At 48.3% G+C, this 20261-nt stretch overlaps 1 protein-coding gene across 1 annotated transcript in view; it reads right to left on the bottom strand.

Annotated features, from left to right (window-relative positions):
• DCHS2 (dachsous cadherin-related 2) overlaps positions 1 to 7939 on the bottom strand; it is a 308466-nt gene extending 300527 nt beyond the window's left edge. The window contains exon 1 of the mRNA XM_058666741.1: positions 5725 to 7939. Coding sequence (XP_058522724.1) covers positions 5725 to 7710 — 1986 coding nt within the window. The 5' untranslated portion in view covers positions 7711 to 7939. The remainder of the gene's footprint in view (positions 1 to 5724) is intronic.
• Positions 7940 to 20261: the final 12322 nt, after the last annotated feature.

Below are 20261 nucleotides of genomic sequence, written 5' to 3'. Positions count from 1 at the left end.
GACTGGTCTTGAATAGCAGTTGGATGGGAGGCACGAAAGACAGCAACATCAAACCAAAGTCTGAGATAATTCTATAATCTTTCCAAAGTGTCTAAAGTTGGCCATGGGCTCTTACAGCACTTTCTGGAAGCAGAGTTACCAGACCGCAAGGATGTAGGCCAGCCCAGATAGGCAATGGCTGACAGGTGAACTAGACACATCGGAGATTAAAGCAGACAATTGCTTCCGGGCAGACAAGTTGCATTCCAAGGCGCCAAAATAAGAGCAACATGCAACACTGTTAGGTGAGGGGTGTCACCGAAATTCATGGAAAAGACAGGTATGATTCCAAAACTTTGGGGCAGCAAATAAACACATGCTTTAATTCCATCCTTCCACAAAGGTGGAAGATAAGCAACAAGATAAACACAAGATAAGAACAAGATAAGCAACAACAGGGTGTTAGGGCTGGAGAAAGGGAAATAAAAATCTAGGAGAAGCAGTGAGATTCAGACTATGTCATTTTGAAGAACTGGCAATAAAAACATATCGGGGAAAATTTTTTACAATAAGGCTAATACACAAGCAAATAAACAGCAAAAACCTTAATGAGCTGTTGCGCTTGCTGCAAAACACAGGTTTTAGGATTTTGAAGCTTTTTTTTTTTTCTTTTTGCTATGCTGTACTTTGGTGAAATTTAAAAAAAAGACTGATTTATCTTCTGTTACACAAGAGTAGAGATGCTAAGAAATTGCAAGGGATTGAAACACCAGTGAGTTCTAATCCTTCAGAATGCTCCTAACTCGTTGTTTCTACTAACACAATTGAACAATTGCAACGCCGCAAAGGATGTCATTACACTTGATCTTACCCAAAGGCCAAGAAGCAATACCACAAAGAACACTACAGAAAGAGCAGGACAGCATTAAAACAGGCTTTGTGGGTGGAGGCGCGCCTTGCGCCGTGCCGACAGGTGCTGCAGTAGGAAGGCCAGGCAACGCGTGCTAGAAACGTGAACGCACAGAACCAAGCAAAAAGAATGGCTCAAGAGCAAAGGCTAGCAAATCCTGAAGGTCTGGGCAGCTAACATGCACAGGCGAGGTAAAATCCAAGAGGATACCGAGATTTCAGAAAACATCTTTTTTTCTTTAATAGAGTTGTTCGCTTCTTAGCTGGCACTAAGCACGAGTTTTGAGAAAAACCTCAGCTTGTTCCTAAGAAGCCAGGTCACCTGAGTCACTTGTAAAGCCTCCCACCATCCCGACACACGCTGGAGTTGACTGACAAGCCTCTTGTGAAATCACACTATTGCCTAGGGATCAGAGGGAAGCAGCAGCGGGCAGGTCAACGGCCGGAAGAAGGGAAATGCATTCAAACTGCAGAATGTCACATTGCAGTGCCTCAAAAAGCTCATGGAAAATGTGTATTAATAAAAAAAAAAACCTGCATGGATTTTGAATTTTTTTTTTTTTACCCGAAGGAACTGACATTTTAATTCCATTTTCCACAAACCTTTTGAAATACCCTTGGATATCTGTGAAAATAACATCAATCTGGGGTTTATAAGGGGTGCTGACCCTGGATATTTAAAATAAGTGAGCAGATTTTTGAAAATCGGAGTCCTCAGACTGTATAGGAAGAGAATGTAGGAAGGAACGAGAGAGAAAAAAAAAAACCAAACCTTTGGAAACATGTGGGACGCAGGTGAGGTGCAGGAGAGGGAAGAGCGACTGGCGCAACCCAGAGGACAGGCCAAAGATGCTGTCAGCATGGCGGGCAGCAGTTCAAACACTTCTGGGAGAACGTGGGATGTTACTGTTTAGAAAGGCCATTGGCTCGGAAATGAAACAACGCAGACAGAAGTCCTTTGAGAGGCAGGATCTAATACGGTGGTAGCGAAAGGTCAGCCGAGGCAGGGAAGGAGTCACCAAGCAGGTGAAGACCAAGCATGTCATTCATGCCCAAGGTAGGCGGTGAGGGAGACTGGACAGGGGACTGTCAATTGTAGGCTCTTGAGTGCACCTAGAAGCAAGAACAGCTCCTGGCATGCAGCAGGTGACTCGGGAAACATCTATTCATTCTGAACTCTTTAACCAACGCTGTTCTTGGGTCAAATCAATACATGGACACATGGCTGGCGTTCCTCAGCTGTCTGCGTGTAACTGAATCTGAACACCGGTGTTCCACTGTTTTCAGATCTGGCTCTGAGCGAGCACAGTGCACCGGCAGGTATGGAGCAGGGGATAGGATTGGGGCTCTTTTCCAGTGCGTGAAGCTGACCTTGCTGGCAGTAACTTTAGAAAATAAGTATATAAATATGCTGGGCTTGACAGCAGCGCTAGGAGCAACCCTTGAGTGTCTGCTGAGTCAAGCGTCTCCGTTTTGAGCATGACAACAGTAAGGGATTGAAAAGAGCTGGGTGAGGTAAGAAGGGGCTTTCCCAGCTGAGATGGGCATATAGCAAGGCCAGCAGGTGTCCGGAAGGCCACAGAGGAACCTACTGGCGCCAGGGGCTGCCTATCTCAGGTTGCCAATGGTTCTGATACTCAGTACTGACTCCCTTTGGTCAGCTCACATTCAAAATCTTTGGAAAGTTCCAGCACTGAGAGGAGGATGGAGGAGGATGTGGCAAGCAGCTGGAACCGTGATGAGAGTGAGAGATTCCCAAAGATCATGGATGTGGAGTAACCACCAAGATACCCAGAAGGTTCAGGGTTGTGTTGGGGTTTAGTTTGGTTTATTGGATCAGAGGATAGGAAGTAAGAAATAAATGTATTTTTTTTTTTTTTTTTTTGCTGATGGTATGTTGGAGCTTTCAATTGACTGGGATGATACTCTGCTGGCTCTGTCTTCAGACCAGAAAGGGTATACCTAAGAAGCCATTGAACTTGACTGGACAATAAGATACTGGACTCTATGTTTGGTATACGCTTGCAATGGGGGAATCTCAACTGAACTTGAGCTGTGGTTATGCAACAAGGTGGAGGAATCCACCATGGTGGGAGGGTTTGGGGAGGGGTGGGGAGAATCCCAGTACCTATGAAACTGTGTCACATAATACAATGTAATTAATGAATTAAAAATAATAAATAATTTTAAAAAAGAAAAAAATCCTTCAAGGAAAAAAAAAAAGAAATAAATGTATTTTTGCCCTTGTTTTTCTTTTGTTTGACATTTGACAAGGCATGCTTGAACAGACATGAAAGCCGGTTGGGAGCGATAGAAAGAAATGTACACCTGCAAAGCACTTATCTAATGTCATTCAATCAAGCCCTAGGAAACAGAGAGGCCTTAAGACCCAAAGTCTAGAAAAGGTTGAAGAGAGAAGATGCTCCTTCAAAGTCCACCTTGGAGTTGGGGACAGGACTGGGAGAGGCCTCACAGACACTGCAAGAGGGTTACCTCCCCACCGTGTCGGCCTCCAGAGAGTCAGGGGGCTTCTGCAAGTCTTAAGAGGCCAGAGTGGCAGCATTTCCAGAAGCTGTAATCAGCACAGTTGAATTTCATCTGACAACCTAGAAGATGCTGTGGGCTTGCCAGAGGTGCCGTGTAACCACCAAGTTCAGCTCACTGTGATGAATCTGCCAGACCACGAGTCCTAATAATGGGGTACACCCACACCACATGGCAGAGTTCGTTGTCTCATATTTCTAGGAACAATTCTGGAAATGGGTCCTGATGAAAAGAATAACAAGCAAGCCTCCCTGCTCACCTTCCTCCCAATGGAACCAGGCTTTTCCTCTTTTCATAGTGTGATCCTTACGGTCTTCCAGATGGAAGAAATCTTAGCAATCAACCAATCCAGTACCTCGCTCACAAAGATTTTTATTTATAGGGATATGTCAGAAACTATCAGTGGGCACTGGGCCGTCCTGGGTCCCTCTACATTTCTCAGCCGCCTCTGCAAGGCACTGAGGCCGTATGGCTGAGCCCTGGCCAGTGCCATGGGAGGAGGGAGGGTGATATCTGGGAAGCCACTCCCATGCCTGGCTCTCTCTTGGATGGACCAATAGCAAACAACCTACCAATCTACTACTTCATGTCAGAGTCGGCTTGAGAAACACCAGCTGACAGAACTAGTACCTGATACTTAATGAAATTGTCTGTTTCAACAACACGCATGAATTTTCAAGCATCCTTTTTTTTTTTTTTTAACAATCTAGCAACTTACCATCGTCCGGTGTGGGAGAAAACAAGGTAAAAATTACTACCCATTTGCCCAAAAGATTCATAGATAGAAGCAGTCATTAGATCCATCTTTATAAGTTGTTTCATCATGTTTTTAAAAAGTGTAATTAGGGCCCAGTGCAAGAGCGTAGTGGCTAAAGTCCTTGCTTGCACGCGCCGGAATCCCATATGGGCGCCGGTTCTAATCCTGGCAGCTCCACTTCCCATCCAGCTCCCTGCTTGTGGCCTGGGAAAGCAGTCGAGGACGGCCCAAAGTACTGGGACCCTACACCCACGAGGGAGACCTGGAGGAGGTTCCTGGCTCCTGGCTCCAGATGAGCACAGCACCAGCCATTGCTGTCACTTGGGAAGTGAATCATCGGACGGAAGATGTTCCTCTCTGTCTCTCCTCCTCTCTGTATATCTGACTTTGCAATAAAAATAAATAAATCTTTAAAAAAATGGAATTCAAGAAGAAAATGTACGTCAGTACAAACATTTCAAAATCTATACACATTGTTTCACAACATGCATTCCCCACCATTTGGAAGACCCCTTGTAAAGGATCACCTCACTTAGCTCAGGGTTATTATTGGAGAGAGACCTCATTAAAGCCAAAGCCTGAACTCTCTAATTAACACTCAGGAAGTAACTGCCCCGCTAAGCGGTAAGTACTCCGCCCGCCAGCGATGCTCAATGCCCTCCAGCAACCTCTGTGAGCTGTGGGAAGCACACAGGAGGCAGGAAAGTGTCTCCTGCAAAGGTTGCTGCAAAGCAGGACACACTTAGTCATTCTGAAAACTAGGGCTAGAAACCAGGAGATGAGGAACCTCAGGCTCAAGGTCCCAACCATTTGTCCAGAACTCATTGCTATTAAGGAACTGTGTGAGCTTTAGCCCGGATGGGCTCCAATTCTCATGAATCAAGGCCCAGCTAAGTCTGGTTATCTCACAGGTGGCTCCAAGTAATTAAGTGGGTGCGTACCTTAATTCTTGGGAGGCATGGGCTGTCCAGCCTCCAGATAGGTAGGGAATGTGTGGTATTTCCCCTCTAACCTTGCAGGCTATTGTGGACTGCCCCTACAAAAACCCTGGGAATGTGCTGTTCGGGGCTGCACTCTGGTAAAGAGGTGTTGGTCCCTCGGCCAGCCGGCTGCCTGCTCTCAACCAAGAACCCAAGCTCGGACATGCCAACCTTGAATAAACCGTCCTTGTGCACTTGCATAGACTTCAGGCTCCTGGTGATTTATGGGGATCTCAAAATCTGGGCACAGCATCGACATGGTCAATTGCACGCTGACTGATGGGTGTGATCCTCCAACAGATCTGGATGTGGAGAGGAAACTTCCTTTCCCTAAGAATAACCAAGCCTTAAGGGTGTATATTTCATGTAAACGCCAGGTGAAATCCAAAGCACCTTGGAGATCATGCAACGACATCTGGGCAGCAAGGTCAGGTTCTCTGGCTTGGGAGCCAGCTCAATAAATAGCCCCATCACAATTTCCCAGGGTGATGTCACAACGTCCCCATCCCTGGCCACACCTGCCAATGGACCTCTCCGCCTGATGCTGTCACTCACCTGCAGGAAGCAGTGGTCTACAGGAGCGTGTTCGGGGAGAGTGACGTTGTACACCTGCCTGCCGAAGACGGGCTCATTGTCATTGACATCCTCCACAGTGAGGCTCACCAGGCAGGTCGCAGACAGCGGGGGCTCTCCGAGGTCCTGGGCCATCACTCGCAGCTCCACAGACTCCTGGACCTCTCGGTCCAGAGTGCGCGCAGTGCTGATGACGCCACTGTCAGGATCGATGGTGAAATACGGCCTACACTGGCCGGTGGGCGGCGAGGCCTCCGCGGCGGGCGAGAGCTGCTCTAGAGAGTAACGAAGCCGGGCATGCTCAGTACCTGCCTCGTCAGCATCCGAGGCGGTGACCCTCAGCACCGCGGTGCCGGGAGCTGCAGCTTCGGACACAGAGGCCCGGTAACGCTCCCGGCTGAAGACCGGCGGCTGGTCATTGAGGTCGGCCACCCGGAGCAGCACGGTTTCCTCGGTGCTCAGCGGCGGGGACCCCGCATCAGTGGCCACAAGTCGCAGGTCGAACAGGTCACGGTTCTCCCTGTCCAGGGGCCCCTCCACGCAAAGGAAAAATACCCCTGAGGATCCTCCGGGACGCAACGCGAAGACGCCCTCCCCTCCCTGCAGGGACAGAGACACGCTTGCGCTCCCGAGACCCGCACTCGGCTCCCCAGCCGCCGCGTCCTCTACCTTCTCCGGGTCGCCGTCGGCGTCGGATACTGAGACGCGAGCCACGTAGTCGCCGGGTCGGGCACCCTCGGAGACGCAGGGGGCGCCGCCCTCTGTAAGAAAGAGCAGATGGATGGTGGGCCGGTTGTCATTTACGTCCAGCACGGCAATGGACACGCGCACCGTGGCCACCTCGGGTTCAGCGCCGCCATCCCGGGCCTCGACCACCAGCTGGTGCCAGGCTTGCGCTTCGCGGTCCAGAGGCCTCCGCACCCGCACCACGCCGCTCAGCTCATCCACCGCGAAGAAGGCCGTGTCCCCACTGCCTCCTCCAGCGCCTGACCCTGGCCGCGTACGGATGCTGTAACGCACGTGGCCGTTGGGTCCCAGGTCGCGGTCAGTGGCGCGTAGGCGACACACCTCAGCGCCCGGCGGGGCGTCCTCCCGCACCGCGGCGCGGTATTCGTCCCGCTCGAAGATGGGCGGGTTGTCGTTCTCGTCCAGCACGCACAGCTGCACGCGCAGGAGCCCGGTGCGCCGGGGGCGACCGCCGTCCCACGCCTCGATCTGCAGCTCATGCGTCGCCGCCGCCTCTCGGTCCAGGCGCTGCAGCAGCACCAGGTCTAGAGGCTCCAATGGCGACGAAGAGGCCGACCCCGGAGTGCCGTAGCGCAGCTGGAAAAGCGGTCCCGTGGGCTCCCCGGGCAGGTGGGCCGGCTGCACCAAGGTGTAGCCCTGTGTGCTGAATAGCCCGGCGTCGGGGTCGTGGGCCCCTGGCAGGCGAAAGACGGTGCCAGGCGGGCTTAGCTCGGAGACATCGAGTTGCAGGGACTCCTGGGGAAAGCGGGGCGAGTGGTCGTTCACGTCGTTGACGCGGATTTCCACTTGCACCACGGCGCCCAGCAGCGTAGCCGCCACGAAGCTGTAGTGGTCGCGCTGCTCGCGGTCCAGGCGCCGCGCCGTGCGGATGATGCCGGTGTCTGAGTGCACGTGGAAGGCGTCCAGCAGCGGGGAATCATCGGAGTCCTCGGACAGGAAAAAGCCGCCTCCGTCCTGCTGCTGAGCGGCGGGCAACCCCGCGCGAATGTCACCCACCAGCGTGTCGGGGGGCAGCCCCTCGTCCACCGAGAGGCTGAGGTTGAACACCTGGGCCGATGAGCCCGAGGCCGCCCACAGCCACGCGTGCACCAAGAGCCCGAGCAGGAAGCGCGACGCCCTGGCCCCGCCGCCTCTCGGCCAGCCGCGACACAACCTCGTCTTCCCGGTGCGCAGGAGGCGCTTCCCGGCGCGGGACCCCCACTGCAGTCGCCCTTCACCCATCCTCCGCCCAGAAGGGCTTGTTTGTCCTCCAGCTCCTTGGGAAGGCACCCGGGTAACTGACAGCCAGCTTAGGGTGGGATCGCTGGGGACACGGGAGAATCAAGGAGTCTGGAGTGTCTGAACCAAAGAGGAGACTTTGGCAGACAAGCCCCAGACTCCGCAGTCAGCAAGGGCTACATCTGCAACTGGTGAGCCGTCCTCTGTCCGCAGCTCGCTCGCCTGCGCAGTAAGCCGGGGCTGCTAGGCTGCCGCGGCGGCCACCTCCACAGCCTCTGGATGTCTTTGCCCGAGTCTCATCTCCTTTGCTTTTTCCTTTGATCCCTTTTACATCTGTTCCCGGTTTTGCTCGGCTGCCTGATCCCCCACTGGTACAGTCAGGTGCATGATTGCAGTTGCCAAAAAGAAAAAAAGAAAAAAAAGGAAATTGTTGAAAGCGCGCGCACACACAGGGCCGCCAGGAGGGGGTGGAGTAAGGGCGTGGAGGCTGGGGCGTGCGGGAGGCGCGGCCGCTTCCCGCCGCGTCTCCCCGCACCCGGGATCCCGCGGCTCCCGCTCGGACCCAGCCTCCACCGCCGCCGCCTCCCTGAGCTCCCCGCGCGTGACGCGGCGCCCACGGGAGAGCACTGCTCCGGCCTGCGTGCCGCGGCTCTGCAGCAGGGCGGAGGAAGAGCAGCCAAGGGCGACGGAGCCGTGGAGCCGGCCCGCGGGGCGGGGACGCGCAAGTTGGCTGCGTGCCCCAGGCTTTGCGTGGTCAGGGCTGTGGGTTTGAGAGAGGAAGTTGCGGGAGAGGTAATGGGAGCGGCTTCTTGAGCCCGGCCCCACTGGACTCTGCACCGAGGAGGTGGGGGTTCCTAGCACTTTGGTGAGCCAAACTTGTGTTCTTTTTTTTTTTTCCCGGTGGCAGAGACACGTGCCCAAGCGGAAAGAGTTCAGAACTCCTGCCCACAGCTGGGGACCAGGAGGACTGCGGGCTCGGGGGAGGGAGGCGGGAATCGGAAAAACCTTCGCGAAAACCCGAGAGATCTGGGACCCACTGCGGACCCCTCTTTATGCTGCCGCGCTCAGCGACGTGGGGCGTCTGTGACTCCCCTCTGCCACCAGCAATGACGACAATAGAGTCGACTTGCTGATCCTTTTCTGCCTTCCACGCCGTCGTTCATACTTGCACATGTTTTTACGACGCTTATTTATGGACGGAAAGAGCGGGTGACATAGGCTCTGTGCCACCTCCTAGCTGCAGCAGCACCTCCGCTCAGCAAGGAAGTTTGCAGACCCGGCCCAGACTGACGACGCTTTCCAAACTAGCTGCGCTCTGAGCCAGAAAGGAGGTGGGGGGCGGAGGAGCAGTCAGTAGCCAGCGTCGCAAATTTGCCTTCCGTTATCCCCAAAGGTCAGCCAAAACTGCTGAACGGCCTCGCGATACGGAGGAAGAACTCTATCCGCTTCAGAGAGGCGCGCCATTGTTAGCAAGGGGTCTTTCGCACTGCTGCGTTTCAGCCAGAGGGAAGAATTCATTCCCTAGATCTTCCTTTCGTTCAGGGAAGACCGAGAACGGTGCTGGCAGTTCCGCACAGTGATAGTAACACGGCTTGCAACTGAAAGAGTAGAAACCACTACACAGCATGCCTGGGTCATCATCCTGATATGATGTCATGTAAAACATGTTATTTTATGTATATTATGTTATATGCTGTGTATAAACTAAAACTGAATTGACAAGGAGGTGATCACAGAAGATGGTTAAGAAATTGCAATTGTCTTTAACATAGTGGTTACTCAATACTATAACTATTAGTTACACAACGAAGTTAATTGTTGCTGAGGGTGTGTTGGAGCCTATAATTGATTGGGTTGATAATCTGATGGTTCTGCCCTCGGACCGGTCAGGGTCTCCCCAGGAAGCTGAGGAACTAGACTGGACTATAAGATGTTGGACTCCATGTTTAGCTTATGCTTGCAAAGAGGGAATCTTAACTGTACTTGATCAGTGGATATGCAACAAGGTGGAATATTCCACATGGGGGGGGGGCGGGGGGAGGGGTGGGGTGATTCCCACTTCCAACGAAACTGTATCACATAATACAATGTAATCAATGAATAAAAATAAATAAATAAATAAATAAATAAGCCAGATTAAAAACAAAAAAATAATAAGACGATTTATTTTGCAGTGGCAGTTGCATGCAAATGGAGCTGTTGTTACAAATTCAGTTTCCCGTCACCAGTGAGGTCTTCTTAACCAGTAAGGAGATTTGCTGTGAGTGTAGAGTTTTCTCAGCTTCAGCATCTCACCCGTCCACTCTTGCTCCTTCCTCAGTTATTCTTCACCAAGCACCCAGATTGTGGTTATCGATGTGACTTCAATTGTGTTACCCACTGCTTATCCCACTGTCCGACCCCTTCCGACAGAGCAGTGTCCTCCCCAGTTTCTGAGAGTCAGGCAACCTGCCTTATTTATGATTTTGATACCTTTGACTTTGTAGAGCTTTAGGCGTATGTCTTCTCCACCCACCTCTCTCATTCTCTCTCCTCTTTTCTGGCTCTTGCTCATTAGGTCAGCATTCAATTACCAACTTTTCAGAGCTCTTCCCTATTCATCCTGATCCAGTGCCCTCCACCAGAAACCCTGGGTCCTTGTGTTCTGTCTCCTTCATGCACCTCTGCCTTCCTGGGACTGTTTCATTCATTTGTTCATTACGGTTACAATGTCATCTATCTTCATGTACCTTAAGCCTTGAGTTTTCCTGGTAGCTAGATCAATAGCCCACATTTGGTTGGTGTCTATTCCCATGGCCTAAAAGAAGGCTGCTAGAAGTGATGGGCAGCCGAATGAATGTATCAAATAGAGATTTGAATCCAGATAGGAATTAGTAGGATAAGAGCCTTCCTTGTAATGACTGGGTCTTCACAATCTCATTTTAATCATACTGTGGGATTCCTGAACTTATTTGGGGGGGGGGGGTGGAGGGGAATGATATATTTACAGAGAGTGAACCATCCTCTGGTTCACTTCCCAAATGACCACAATGGCCAGAGCTGAACTTCTCTGAAGCCAGGAACCAGGAGCTTCCTCCAGGTCTCCCACATGGGTGCAGGGTCCCAAGGCTTTGGACTGTCCTCTTCTGCTTTCCCAGGCCACAAGCATGGAGCTGGGTAGGAAGAATATGAACCAGTGCCCGTATGGGATCCCAGAGCATGCTAGGCGAGGAGTTGAGCCACAAGGTTACTGCGCCAAGCCCCCCCCCCCGACTTATTTTTTTTTTTTTTTAACTTCAACTTCTCTGGTAAACTGTGAGTGTTGTCAAGTAGTTGCTTCACTCTATACACAGGCAAAGCAATATCTTGGGCATCTCTCTGTCATACATTCTTTAGAAACAGTGGTTTTCTTCAGAAACAACTAAGAATGTCAGGAGCTTCCAACACCGATTTCCCCCCTGCTATTAATTCTCAGCTCTAGAGTTCCTTCGGGTTGTAATTCAACACCTCCCGTCCACAGTACAATAGCCATCACTGTTTGTCCTGAGCAACATTCCAGAATCCAGAGTTCAATTTTGTGAAGGAAACGAACTAAGAACGTTTCGCAAATACGGGAGCAAACAACAGATGATGTGAGCAATTCATCTGTGCAGGTTGTATGCAAATGGCCTTTCTGCGCTTTGAAGGCCCATTGTCCTCTTTCTGCTCTCTAGTTCCTGGCAGGTTATTTAAGTCTGGGGCAGCTTCAGGTTCCTCCATCGCGTTGGAGAGGCTACGTCTAGTTTACAGAAATGTGTTGCTTGGTCCTGCACAAAGCAGTCAACAAACGTGACTCCCTCGGTCCTTTCTTGATTGTTCTCTAGATGGGTTATTTTAAGTCTCAGTAATGTCAACTTGATTTCTGGAGCCCCAGTAAAAGCAAAAGGAACATCTAAAAAAAGTCTTATTGTGGTGAAAGAAAACTATCACATGTGGAAAGGGAAGGTATGGCTCTCCATCTGGTGTTGTACAATGATAGTGATACAGCCTGTTTCAAAAATCACATAAATAGGCTCCAGCTTTGGAGTCAACAGTATAAATAGTTACCAAGTGCGGGCACTTCACGTGAACACAAACAAGATGATTATCCTGACTTAAGTGCAAGCAGCCCGAGATTCAGGCCCACTGCAAGCAATTTAAGCCATGTCACAGAGTTGAGAAGCGATAGGATTGCCACCACAATCCAGATGACATGGCTCTGGTGTCTATAGTGTTCACTGTATTGTCTCCACCTTGGAGCAAATTGGCCTATTCGGAACTGTTACCAACCTCCGTGTAATGCCGCAAGTGGAATTCTGGAAAGATCTCAAGGAACTGCAGAAAGTAAATTGAGGAGCATGCTTCGGGACAAAGAGCCCCAAGATCCAAGGGAAGTGGTTGTTTGTAATGGGGGAGGGAGGAAGCAAACTCTCTGGAAAGACAAGTGGGGAGGTTCATGTGAAATATGAGGGGTTCCTTCCCCTCCTCCCACAAGGGTCCCCTGAGAGTTGGAAATGGCAAATGACACCAGGCAGTCCCCTAGCCAGCCTGACTCGTGTGTCTTCTATTTGGATGGGATTGAGCCAGAAGACACGGAGGCTGTAACGATCCTGCTTATGCGTCAAATGGGCCAGGGTCCACTCTGTCATGACTTTAATGAAAATGAGTGAGTGATGCTCAGAAGTAGTCTATGGATGTACTTTATACCTGTAAGTGGTTAAGTGAATGACATCGCTCTCCTCGATTTCAGTGGGTTTCATGCCACTAGCTGAAAGCCTGAAGAGAAACACCAGAGGTGTCCCAAAGAACCCAGTCCAACAGACTGTAACATAGAAATCCAGTCCTACAGGGCTTTGGACTTGATATCCCCAAACTCTGTGAGCCAGTGACTTAAAACATAAAAGTAAATAAGCATATGTGCAATAATTACACACTAAACAGTCTACATTAGAAGCAATGTGCTGAACAGCACTGACAAACCTCAAATTCACAGCAAGTGGAGGTGATTTAGTACCCAGTACAGGAGTCTGCATTTCATAGTGACACACTTCAAGTCCAAGAATCCTGGACAACACAACATCATAGTCAACTAGTCCCTCTCCCTGACTTGGAATCTAAGCCAACCCACAAAGATGATACTGCCTCTCTGTTGACCGTTCAGAACCCAAACCCATTCTACTTTCTTAGCCTGATAAAATGTGATTAAGTTTTATTTAGTATTCATCTTTTTCAGGTAGCAACATAAAAGTATTCCCTCTGATTCCTTTCAAAGATGGGGACAAGCTGGTCAGTAATTGCTTTAAACCAACATTTTTTTTTCATATGCTTGTAAGTAATTATAGCATAGCTTCTTATCCCTTGAACCATGTTTTCAAATCTAATAGAAGCTGGCGTGTAAAAATAACATGTAAGAAAGTTTGTGTTGCTTTTGAAGATGTAGAGTAAGTAGGCCTGAGATAGAAACTTGGGGTAAGTTAATTCCTGTCTGATTTGCCCCACATCTGCTCCCATCATCTAACCTGTTTATTCTCCTTGCCAGTTGTTGGGAAAGTGGATAGACCTTTTGCCCACTCCCTGCAGCAGACAGGATGGCCTGCAAAGGCCACAAAGCTATCTGATCCTGGAGCTTCTACAGCTTGGCTTCCCTGCCTCTGTCTTTGGCACATTCCACATCTCACTTCCCCTGAAAGCTGTGCTTTAGATGAAGTAATCTCAGCTCCTTATTTCCCCAAGCCTTTAATCATTTTGTTCCTGCTCTCTGAACTCTTTCCAATTTTCCTATACATTATATAAGACGTGGAAACCAAAACCATATACTGTTTTCTAACAGGATCAGTGCATTGCCAAACCTCGAGAGGCTACCTGACTGCTCCAGTTGAAAAAGCCAAATCCAACAGATTCTGAGCAAGTGAGAGTCTGAACGGGTGTGACACACCCATTGCAATAAAGCAACACCTTCCTGGGCAGACAATCGCTCTGGATAGACAGTCAATCTGCTTTCACACAAAGGCATTTTTAGAGCATTTATGTGTTTGTAGGAGAGCTTGAAGGCTATAGCTGGTTCGTGGAAGAGATAAATGGCACTTAACCCTATCTATTGTTCTAGGTATTACTGTTGTTTGAGTGAAGTTGAGGAGGACAGTCTTTTTCCTAGGACTAACCAAAGCTCACGAAAATCTATACATGATATGTTATAATAATTCCAGGCAAGAGGAAAGCAAAGGAAATACCCAGGACCCTGCCAATCCCACAAATATTCAGTGAGAAAAACACCTGGATTCTCCCCAAGCCACAGCTGTTCAGTTGGAAAATGCCTGAATCTCACCGAATCAAGTTCAGTCAGGGAAAAGAGCCACATCCGGCCCCGTGCGTCTACTCATACTGCACGCACACATGAATCCTATTTGGTCACGATGCAGTTTCTCTGGAAATAAACAGATCCTTCTGGATTCACGTGCAGTTCATGACTAGCACACACAGATGCTAGGATGTCTGGGTACAGATATGCTCTCCCAGAAACCCCTTCAGCACACAACACTTGGGAGGGAGCTTCTCCCCAGATGCTTAGCCCTGCCCCGGTACCACTCTCTATCCTCCTGGAACATGGGTGGATCTGGTAGCTCCTCCGTGACCAAGTTTCCTGGATCACAAAGGGTCTGAGATTCCGCCCTGATGTTTCATGTCCGGCTGCAGGTAGAGCTAAAGAGAAATGCAAAATCCAATAAGTCCATTGTGCAGTTCTCCTTTGATAAGATCAAAAACAAAGTAACGTAATCCCCACAGGAATGTTCAGGCTTGAGTGCACAGAAGTGAGGAAGCACGCTTTGTCTCTATCATCACAATTTATGCTTGAAACATATTTCCACCTTTTTTTTTTTTCTGACATAGCTCCTTTCGTGTCTAGAATATTCCCACGACATTTTCCAAGTAATCTTTCAGCACTCCTGCTAAAAATACCACGGTTGGCACTGAAACTAATCAGCAAATTAGGCAGACGTTTCCACAAATCAAGTCATCATTGGGCTTGAGGTTTACCTACTTTAAGGGGGAGAGATTTGCATAGCTATTGCCATTTGTTGGGAATCAACCAGCATTTCATCCCTCTTGAAAATATTTTTAGGCTCTTGTTTTAGGTAATCCTAAGGAGGTAACCTGTGGTTTGAGGCTTTCAAAATTCTGAGATCTTCAGAGAGATTCTCCCCCCAACGATGGCCATGGGAGACAAGCTCGTTCTAGAACATAGCTCCTTGAGGTCAGGTGCTGTTCATCTTTCTGTTGACAGTTGGTTCCTGTTTCCTGCAATGATTTGTATCTCTGTTTAGAAAAAGAAATGAAAACTGGAAGATAACCTGCAAGGTTTATGGGAGAGCAAACCAAAATCCCATGGACAACAACATGCATTCTGGCCACTGCGCATTGCATGTTTAGTCGTCAAGCTGGAGTATCTGCAGTGAGCAGCAGAGATGGCTGAGCAGGAGTTTCTCTTCAAATGCCACCTCCTGTGGTCCGTAAATGCATGCCTCTTCATCCTGAGCTGCCTTCTCCAGCCTTCATCTGTAGCCCTGTACTGTATTTATGAATGCACTCTCCACAGTTGGAAGTGTGCTTTATCTTCAAGGCTCCTTTGAAGACCTCCAGCCTCCCTCTTCATGAATTTTTATCCTTCGTCCGCCCTGCCTCACCTGTCGACTTTATTCACTGTTCTCCCTTCTTTTAAGCCCTGGCATCGAATCCAGGCACAACAAGGGAGTTTAAAAATAACACTCATAAAAAAAAAATGTAGGTTAGAAGAGATGTTTTAAAGAGTCCAACCATAAAGAACTTCAGGGGGCACCAGCGGGTATGAAATGCTGAAAAGCAACCGCCAGCAATCGGAGAGGCAACTCACTCCCTTTTGAGTGCGTGAACAGTACAGGCCAGGAGGGGAAAGAGCTGTATGTGGCTGTAGAGTGGCCACAGCTGCCAACCCTGGAGCTTGGCAGGTGCCCTGAATGAAGCGACTCCAATACTTCGGCCCTTTGATAGGAATAGCACCAGCAGTGAGGCCATACAAATCAAGAAACACTGGCTCATTATATATGACCTCACGTTCCGTTACAACTGGGCCTTCCTCCTCATGATTTCCTGCATAGAAGCACTCTGCCCTCTCCAAGGCTGCCTGCACCCTAGTCCCTGGAGCCTATGAATACCTACACCAGGGGATGTTGCAGGTGTGAGTGAAGAAACATCCTGGGGAGATCTGGGTGGGCCCAAAGCAACTGCGTGGGTTCTTACTGGTGAAAGAGGAAGGCAAGAGAGATGGAGAAGGGGACCAGACAATGCAAGCAGAGGCTGGAGGGAAGGAGGAGACTTGAGCCCAGTAGCTCAGGCAGCTTCTCCATCCTGGCGAAGGCTGCAAACCACATCCTCCCCAGGCGACTCCGAAGAAAAACAGTTCTGCTGCGCAGTGAGGACTGGGTCAAACTGAACTGTAAAGCAAGTAAGTGTCTGTTGTTCTAAACCACTAAACTTGGGAAAATTTGTCATAGCGGCCACAGGAAGGGAAGCCAAGGTGCCTCAGCCATGCCAAGGCTGGTTTTTCCCCTTCTTCACAATCTTTGTAAAGAAAGCCCAATGTTCCCAGGGCCAGTGCTCCTGTGCCCTCCCAAGACCTGCAGGTTCTCGCTGCAAGGAAGGCGAAGTGATCCGCACTGGTGTTACTTCCAGCCAAAGGTATCCCCTGGGTTCTACTCCAGCGGGAAATTCCTGCAGGTTTATTTCAGAGAACACATTTCTAACAATGTCAAGATGCTTTCTTTGATTTGGATGTGTTATCTGAAGTTTTCTCTTTTTAAAAAAAAAAAAATGAGATGCATTTCTGTGACAAAACAGCACTCCTGCTTAAAAAGTGAAAGAAATGCCTCGCAAAGAAAGCACAGTTCTGATGGTGAAAACTTGGCTAGATGTGAATTCGGGTGTGAGTGATCTCAGAGAAAGAACACCAGCTTTGGGAATGAGAATTTCAGGATACAAAGGTCAAGGGGCTTAGTAAAATAGCTGGAAAATGGGGTTCTGGATATAGTGTGGTTAGAAATAAATCCTAACTGAGAAAACAAACTGAAGAATGGTATAACGAGCCATGAAATTTACTTACTGTGGGTCAGTGGCCCAAGAAGCAGGGGATCCATTAATGCACAAAGAATCCATTATGTCACAGCTCCATATACTTGAAGTGGCAACACGATGGTTTTTAAACTTTGCCCACCTGCTGTAGAAATAGTTTCTGTCGAACTACACACAAAGATCTGTCAAGCGGTTTAAAGGAAGTTCATGGAACATACATATTACAAAAATACTTTGCTTCCATTTTAAGATTCTGTGCACCAAAAATGAACTTGTCATTTAATCCTATTTTACACAGCCTGGCTGAAGTACCCTGTATAATGTCACCAAAGTAGTTTCAGGACATCCAACTGACCCTTCCAATATGAAATGTGCTTTCCTAATGTGTATTGTTACTTTAAAAAAAGACTTATTTATTTTTATTGGAAAGGCAGATATACAGAAAAGAGGAAAGACAGAGAGGAAGATCTCCCATCCAGTGATTCACTCCCCAAGTAAGTGACCGCAACGGTCAGAGCTGAGCTGATCCCAAGCTAGAAGCCAGGAGCTTCTTCCAGGTCTCCCACATGAGTGCAGGGTCCCAAGGCGTTAGGCCAAGTTAGGCTCCTTTCCCAGTCCACACACTGGGAGCTGGATGCGAAGCGGGGCTGCCAGGATTAGAACCATATGGGATCCTGACGCTCTCAAGGCTAGGACTTTAGGTGCTAGGCCACTGTGTTGGGCCAGTATTGTTACTTTTAATCTGTACTTTCTACTAAGTAGTCATGACCTGGTGTTTAAAAATAGCTTCTGTGAAACCATTTGTTATTACTGTTACTTTTTAGAAGTAACAGTAATAATAATACCCGAATGAAAAGAGATAGGAACTGAATATCTTTAAGGTGTTTACCAATTAGGTGGTTTGACCCCCAAGTATCTTTGTCATGGAATAAAGCAATGACTTGAAACTTGCGGTCTTCCCAACAAGTTTGTTCAGTAACAATGGTTCCTCTAAATTCATTCAGATTCCTTCTTGCTCCTCAGTTACTAGTTGTAAACCCCACATACATTCTAATCAGAATCAGGAAGTATGGAGTATGTCCCAAGTCTCACGCCATGTGGCATTGATGTTTGTGAATTCTTATTTCAGGAATTGGGGTACCAGAATCATGCCCAGAGGAGAAAGCATTTGAGTCCCTTTCAAGGAGTGTTTTGATTTATGCCCCTAGTCAAGACCACCTTGAAAAAAATCACCTCCCTTTTCTATTGCTAAAATTGCACCAGATCAACAAATCTAGCGTCCTAAGACTCTCAGGGAAACTACTCGCTCTCGCTTTGTGTTTTAACAAGTCTGTTACACAATAGCCTTCTTCATTTCTTGCCTGTAAAGTGGGTCTGACAATAAACTCTCGGGACTAAGGAACAGCTAATATACTGTGCAAACCCTACAGAGATGCAAAACAATAGCAATCACTCATCAGTTTGCTGAGAGGTGACAGATTCCAATTTCCTGTTTGCCAGAGACACTCTCCTCATTACCAGGCAAAAGCAAGCCAGTTAACTTGCCCAAGATCTATAGCTTGCTACCGGATTTCATCGGTCTGTGTCCCTGATGGGGACTCCAGCAGGTGGTGCAGAGAATAGCAAGCTGACACTTGAGACAGATTGCCTAAGTGGGCTGACTCACTGGGCCAGCTAATTTCCTGTCTTGAAAGGAGCAATTATTTTAAGTTGTGATATATCAACATGACTTTGTTCTTGCAACTACAATATAACAAGTCAGTAAACTATAATATAAAGGAGCATCTCTTGTCGCTTCGGTTTAAAGAATTACAGATTACAGAAATGAAGCCAACCTCCGTGCCAGGGGTCACTTGAAGACGGTCAAGCATCTCACCCCAGCTTGGAAGTCTTTTATTGGCTAGTTATGCCAACTTTGTAACTTTGGTTTTAAATCCCATCTAATTTTATGTGAAGGGATGTATCTCTCATGGACAGTGGTAGAAAAAAAGAAAGAAAGAACGGAGGGAAAGACGGGAGGGAGGGAGGGAGGGAGAAGGAAAAAAAGAAAAAAGAACAGAAAGAGAGAGAGAAATGGATTTTATGAAGCAGTGTCAAATACTTGCTAGGAGCCTGGAGAATATAACAAAATCTTTTGCTTGTGCCACATACTGACTTGAATGCAACAAAATAACAAGAAAAATGCCAATCCTGAGCCCAGGGAATAGTCACCTGCCCGGGAGGTGCAGAAGCAGAACTTGGTTCAATGTGATACTCCCTGGAGATGACATGCACTCCCAATGACAAAAAGGACTGGCCTCAAAGGGAAATTTTAGCAGCTATATTTAGAGTTAGCTGTCCGGAGTGAAATAGGGAGTTGATTTATGAAACTGAGGAAAATTATGAGCCGCTATAACATTAAAGCAAGTTGTCAGGGGGAGTTTTTGTGGCCAATTTGGACTGAAATTTTACAACCTTTGGACTCAAGAGCACAAAGACGCAAACTTAATTTTAGAAAACGTTGCACCGTTGGATGATTCAATTGATCAAAGAAAACAAACCAATTGAAGATGGACACAAGAGCAGTTCAATTTTATGAGATTCTACAAGTTTCTTTTGTAGAGATCATTTTTAAAAAGATGTATTTATTCTCATTTTATTTTTTAGTTTATTATTATTATTTTGACAGGAAGATCTTCCCTCTGCTGATTCACTCCCCAAGTGGTTGCAATGGCTGGAGCTGAGCCGATCCAAAGCCAGGAGCCAGGAGCTTCTTCTTGGTCTCTCACACAGGTTCAGGGTCCCAAGACATGGGACTGTCCTTGACCGCTTTCTCAGGCCACAGGCAGGGAGCAGATGGGAAGTGGAGCAGCAAGGACACACTGGAACAGAACCCAGCACCCATATGGGATCCTAGTGCTTGCAAGGCGAGGATTTGTATGTTGAGCCATTGTGCCACTCCCCAATGTTTTTGACCCAATTTTTTGCTATTGGGCCTGGGATTTTCCTCTGTGTGTGCTTCCCTGCCTTTCAAGTAGATGAAGATAAATAAATAATTTTGAATTATAATCTTCATTCAGGTCCTAGGCAGAAACTCACCTTCCCACCTTGTTAGAAAAGCAAACTAATAAAGCACAAATTTAAAAAACCAGTAAATGTATCTTTATTTGCTGGTCAGTTTTATTTCACATAGTGAGGCCCTTCCATATTTATTCCTACTGTGTTGTGTTTTGCCCTATAGAATTTTCACTATTGGGCCCGGCGGCGTGGCCTAGCAGCTAAAGTCCTCGCCTTGAAAGCCCCGGGATCCCATATGGGTTCCGGTTCTAATCCCGGCAGCTCCACTTCCCATCCAGCTCCCTGCTTGTGGCCTGGGAAAGCAGTCGAGGACGGCCCAATGCATTGGGACACTGCACCCGCGTGGGAGACCCGGAAGAGGTTCCAGGTTCCTGGCATCGGATCGGCGCAGCACCGGC

The sequence above is a fragment of the Ochotona princeps genome, chromosome 7 (genome assembly GCF_030435755.1).
Source record: "Ochotona princeps isolate mOchPri1 chromosome 7, mOchPri1.hap1, whole genome shotgun sequence".
Lineage (NCBI taxonomy): Eukaryota > Metazoa > Chordata > Mammalia > Lagomorpha > Ochotonidae > Ochotona > Ochotona princeps.
Note: the sequence above shows the minus strand (reverse complement) of the source record. Positions and strands in the feature narration are given on the sequence as shown.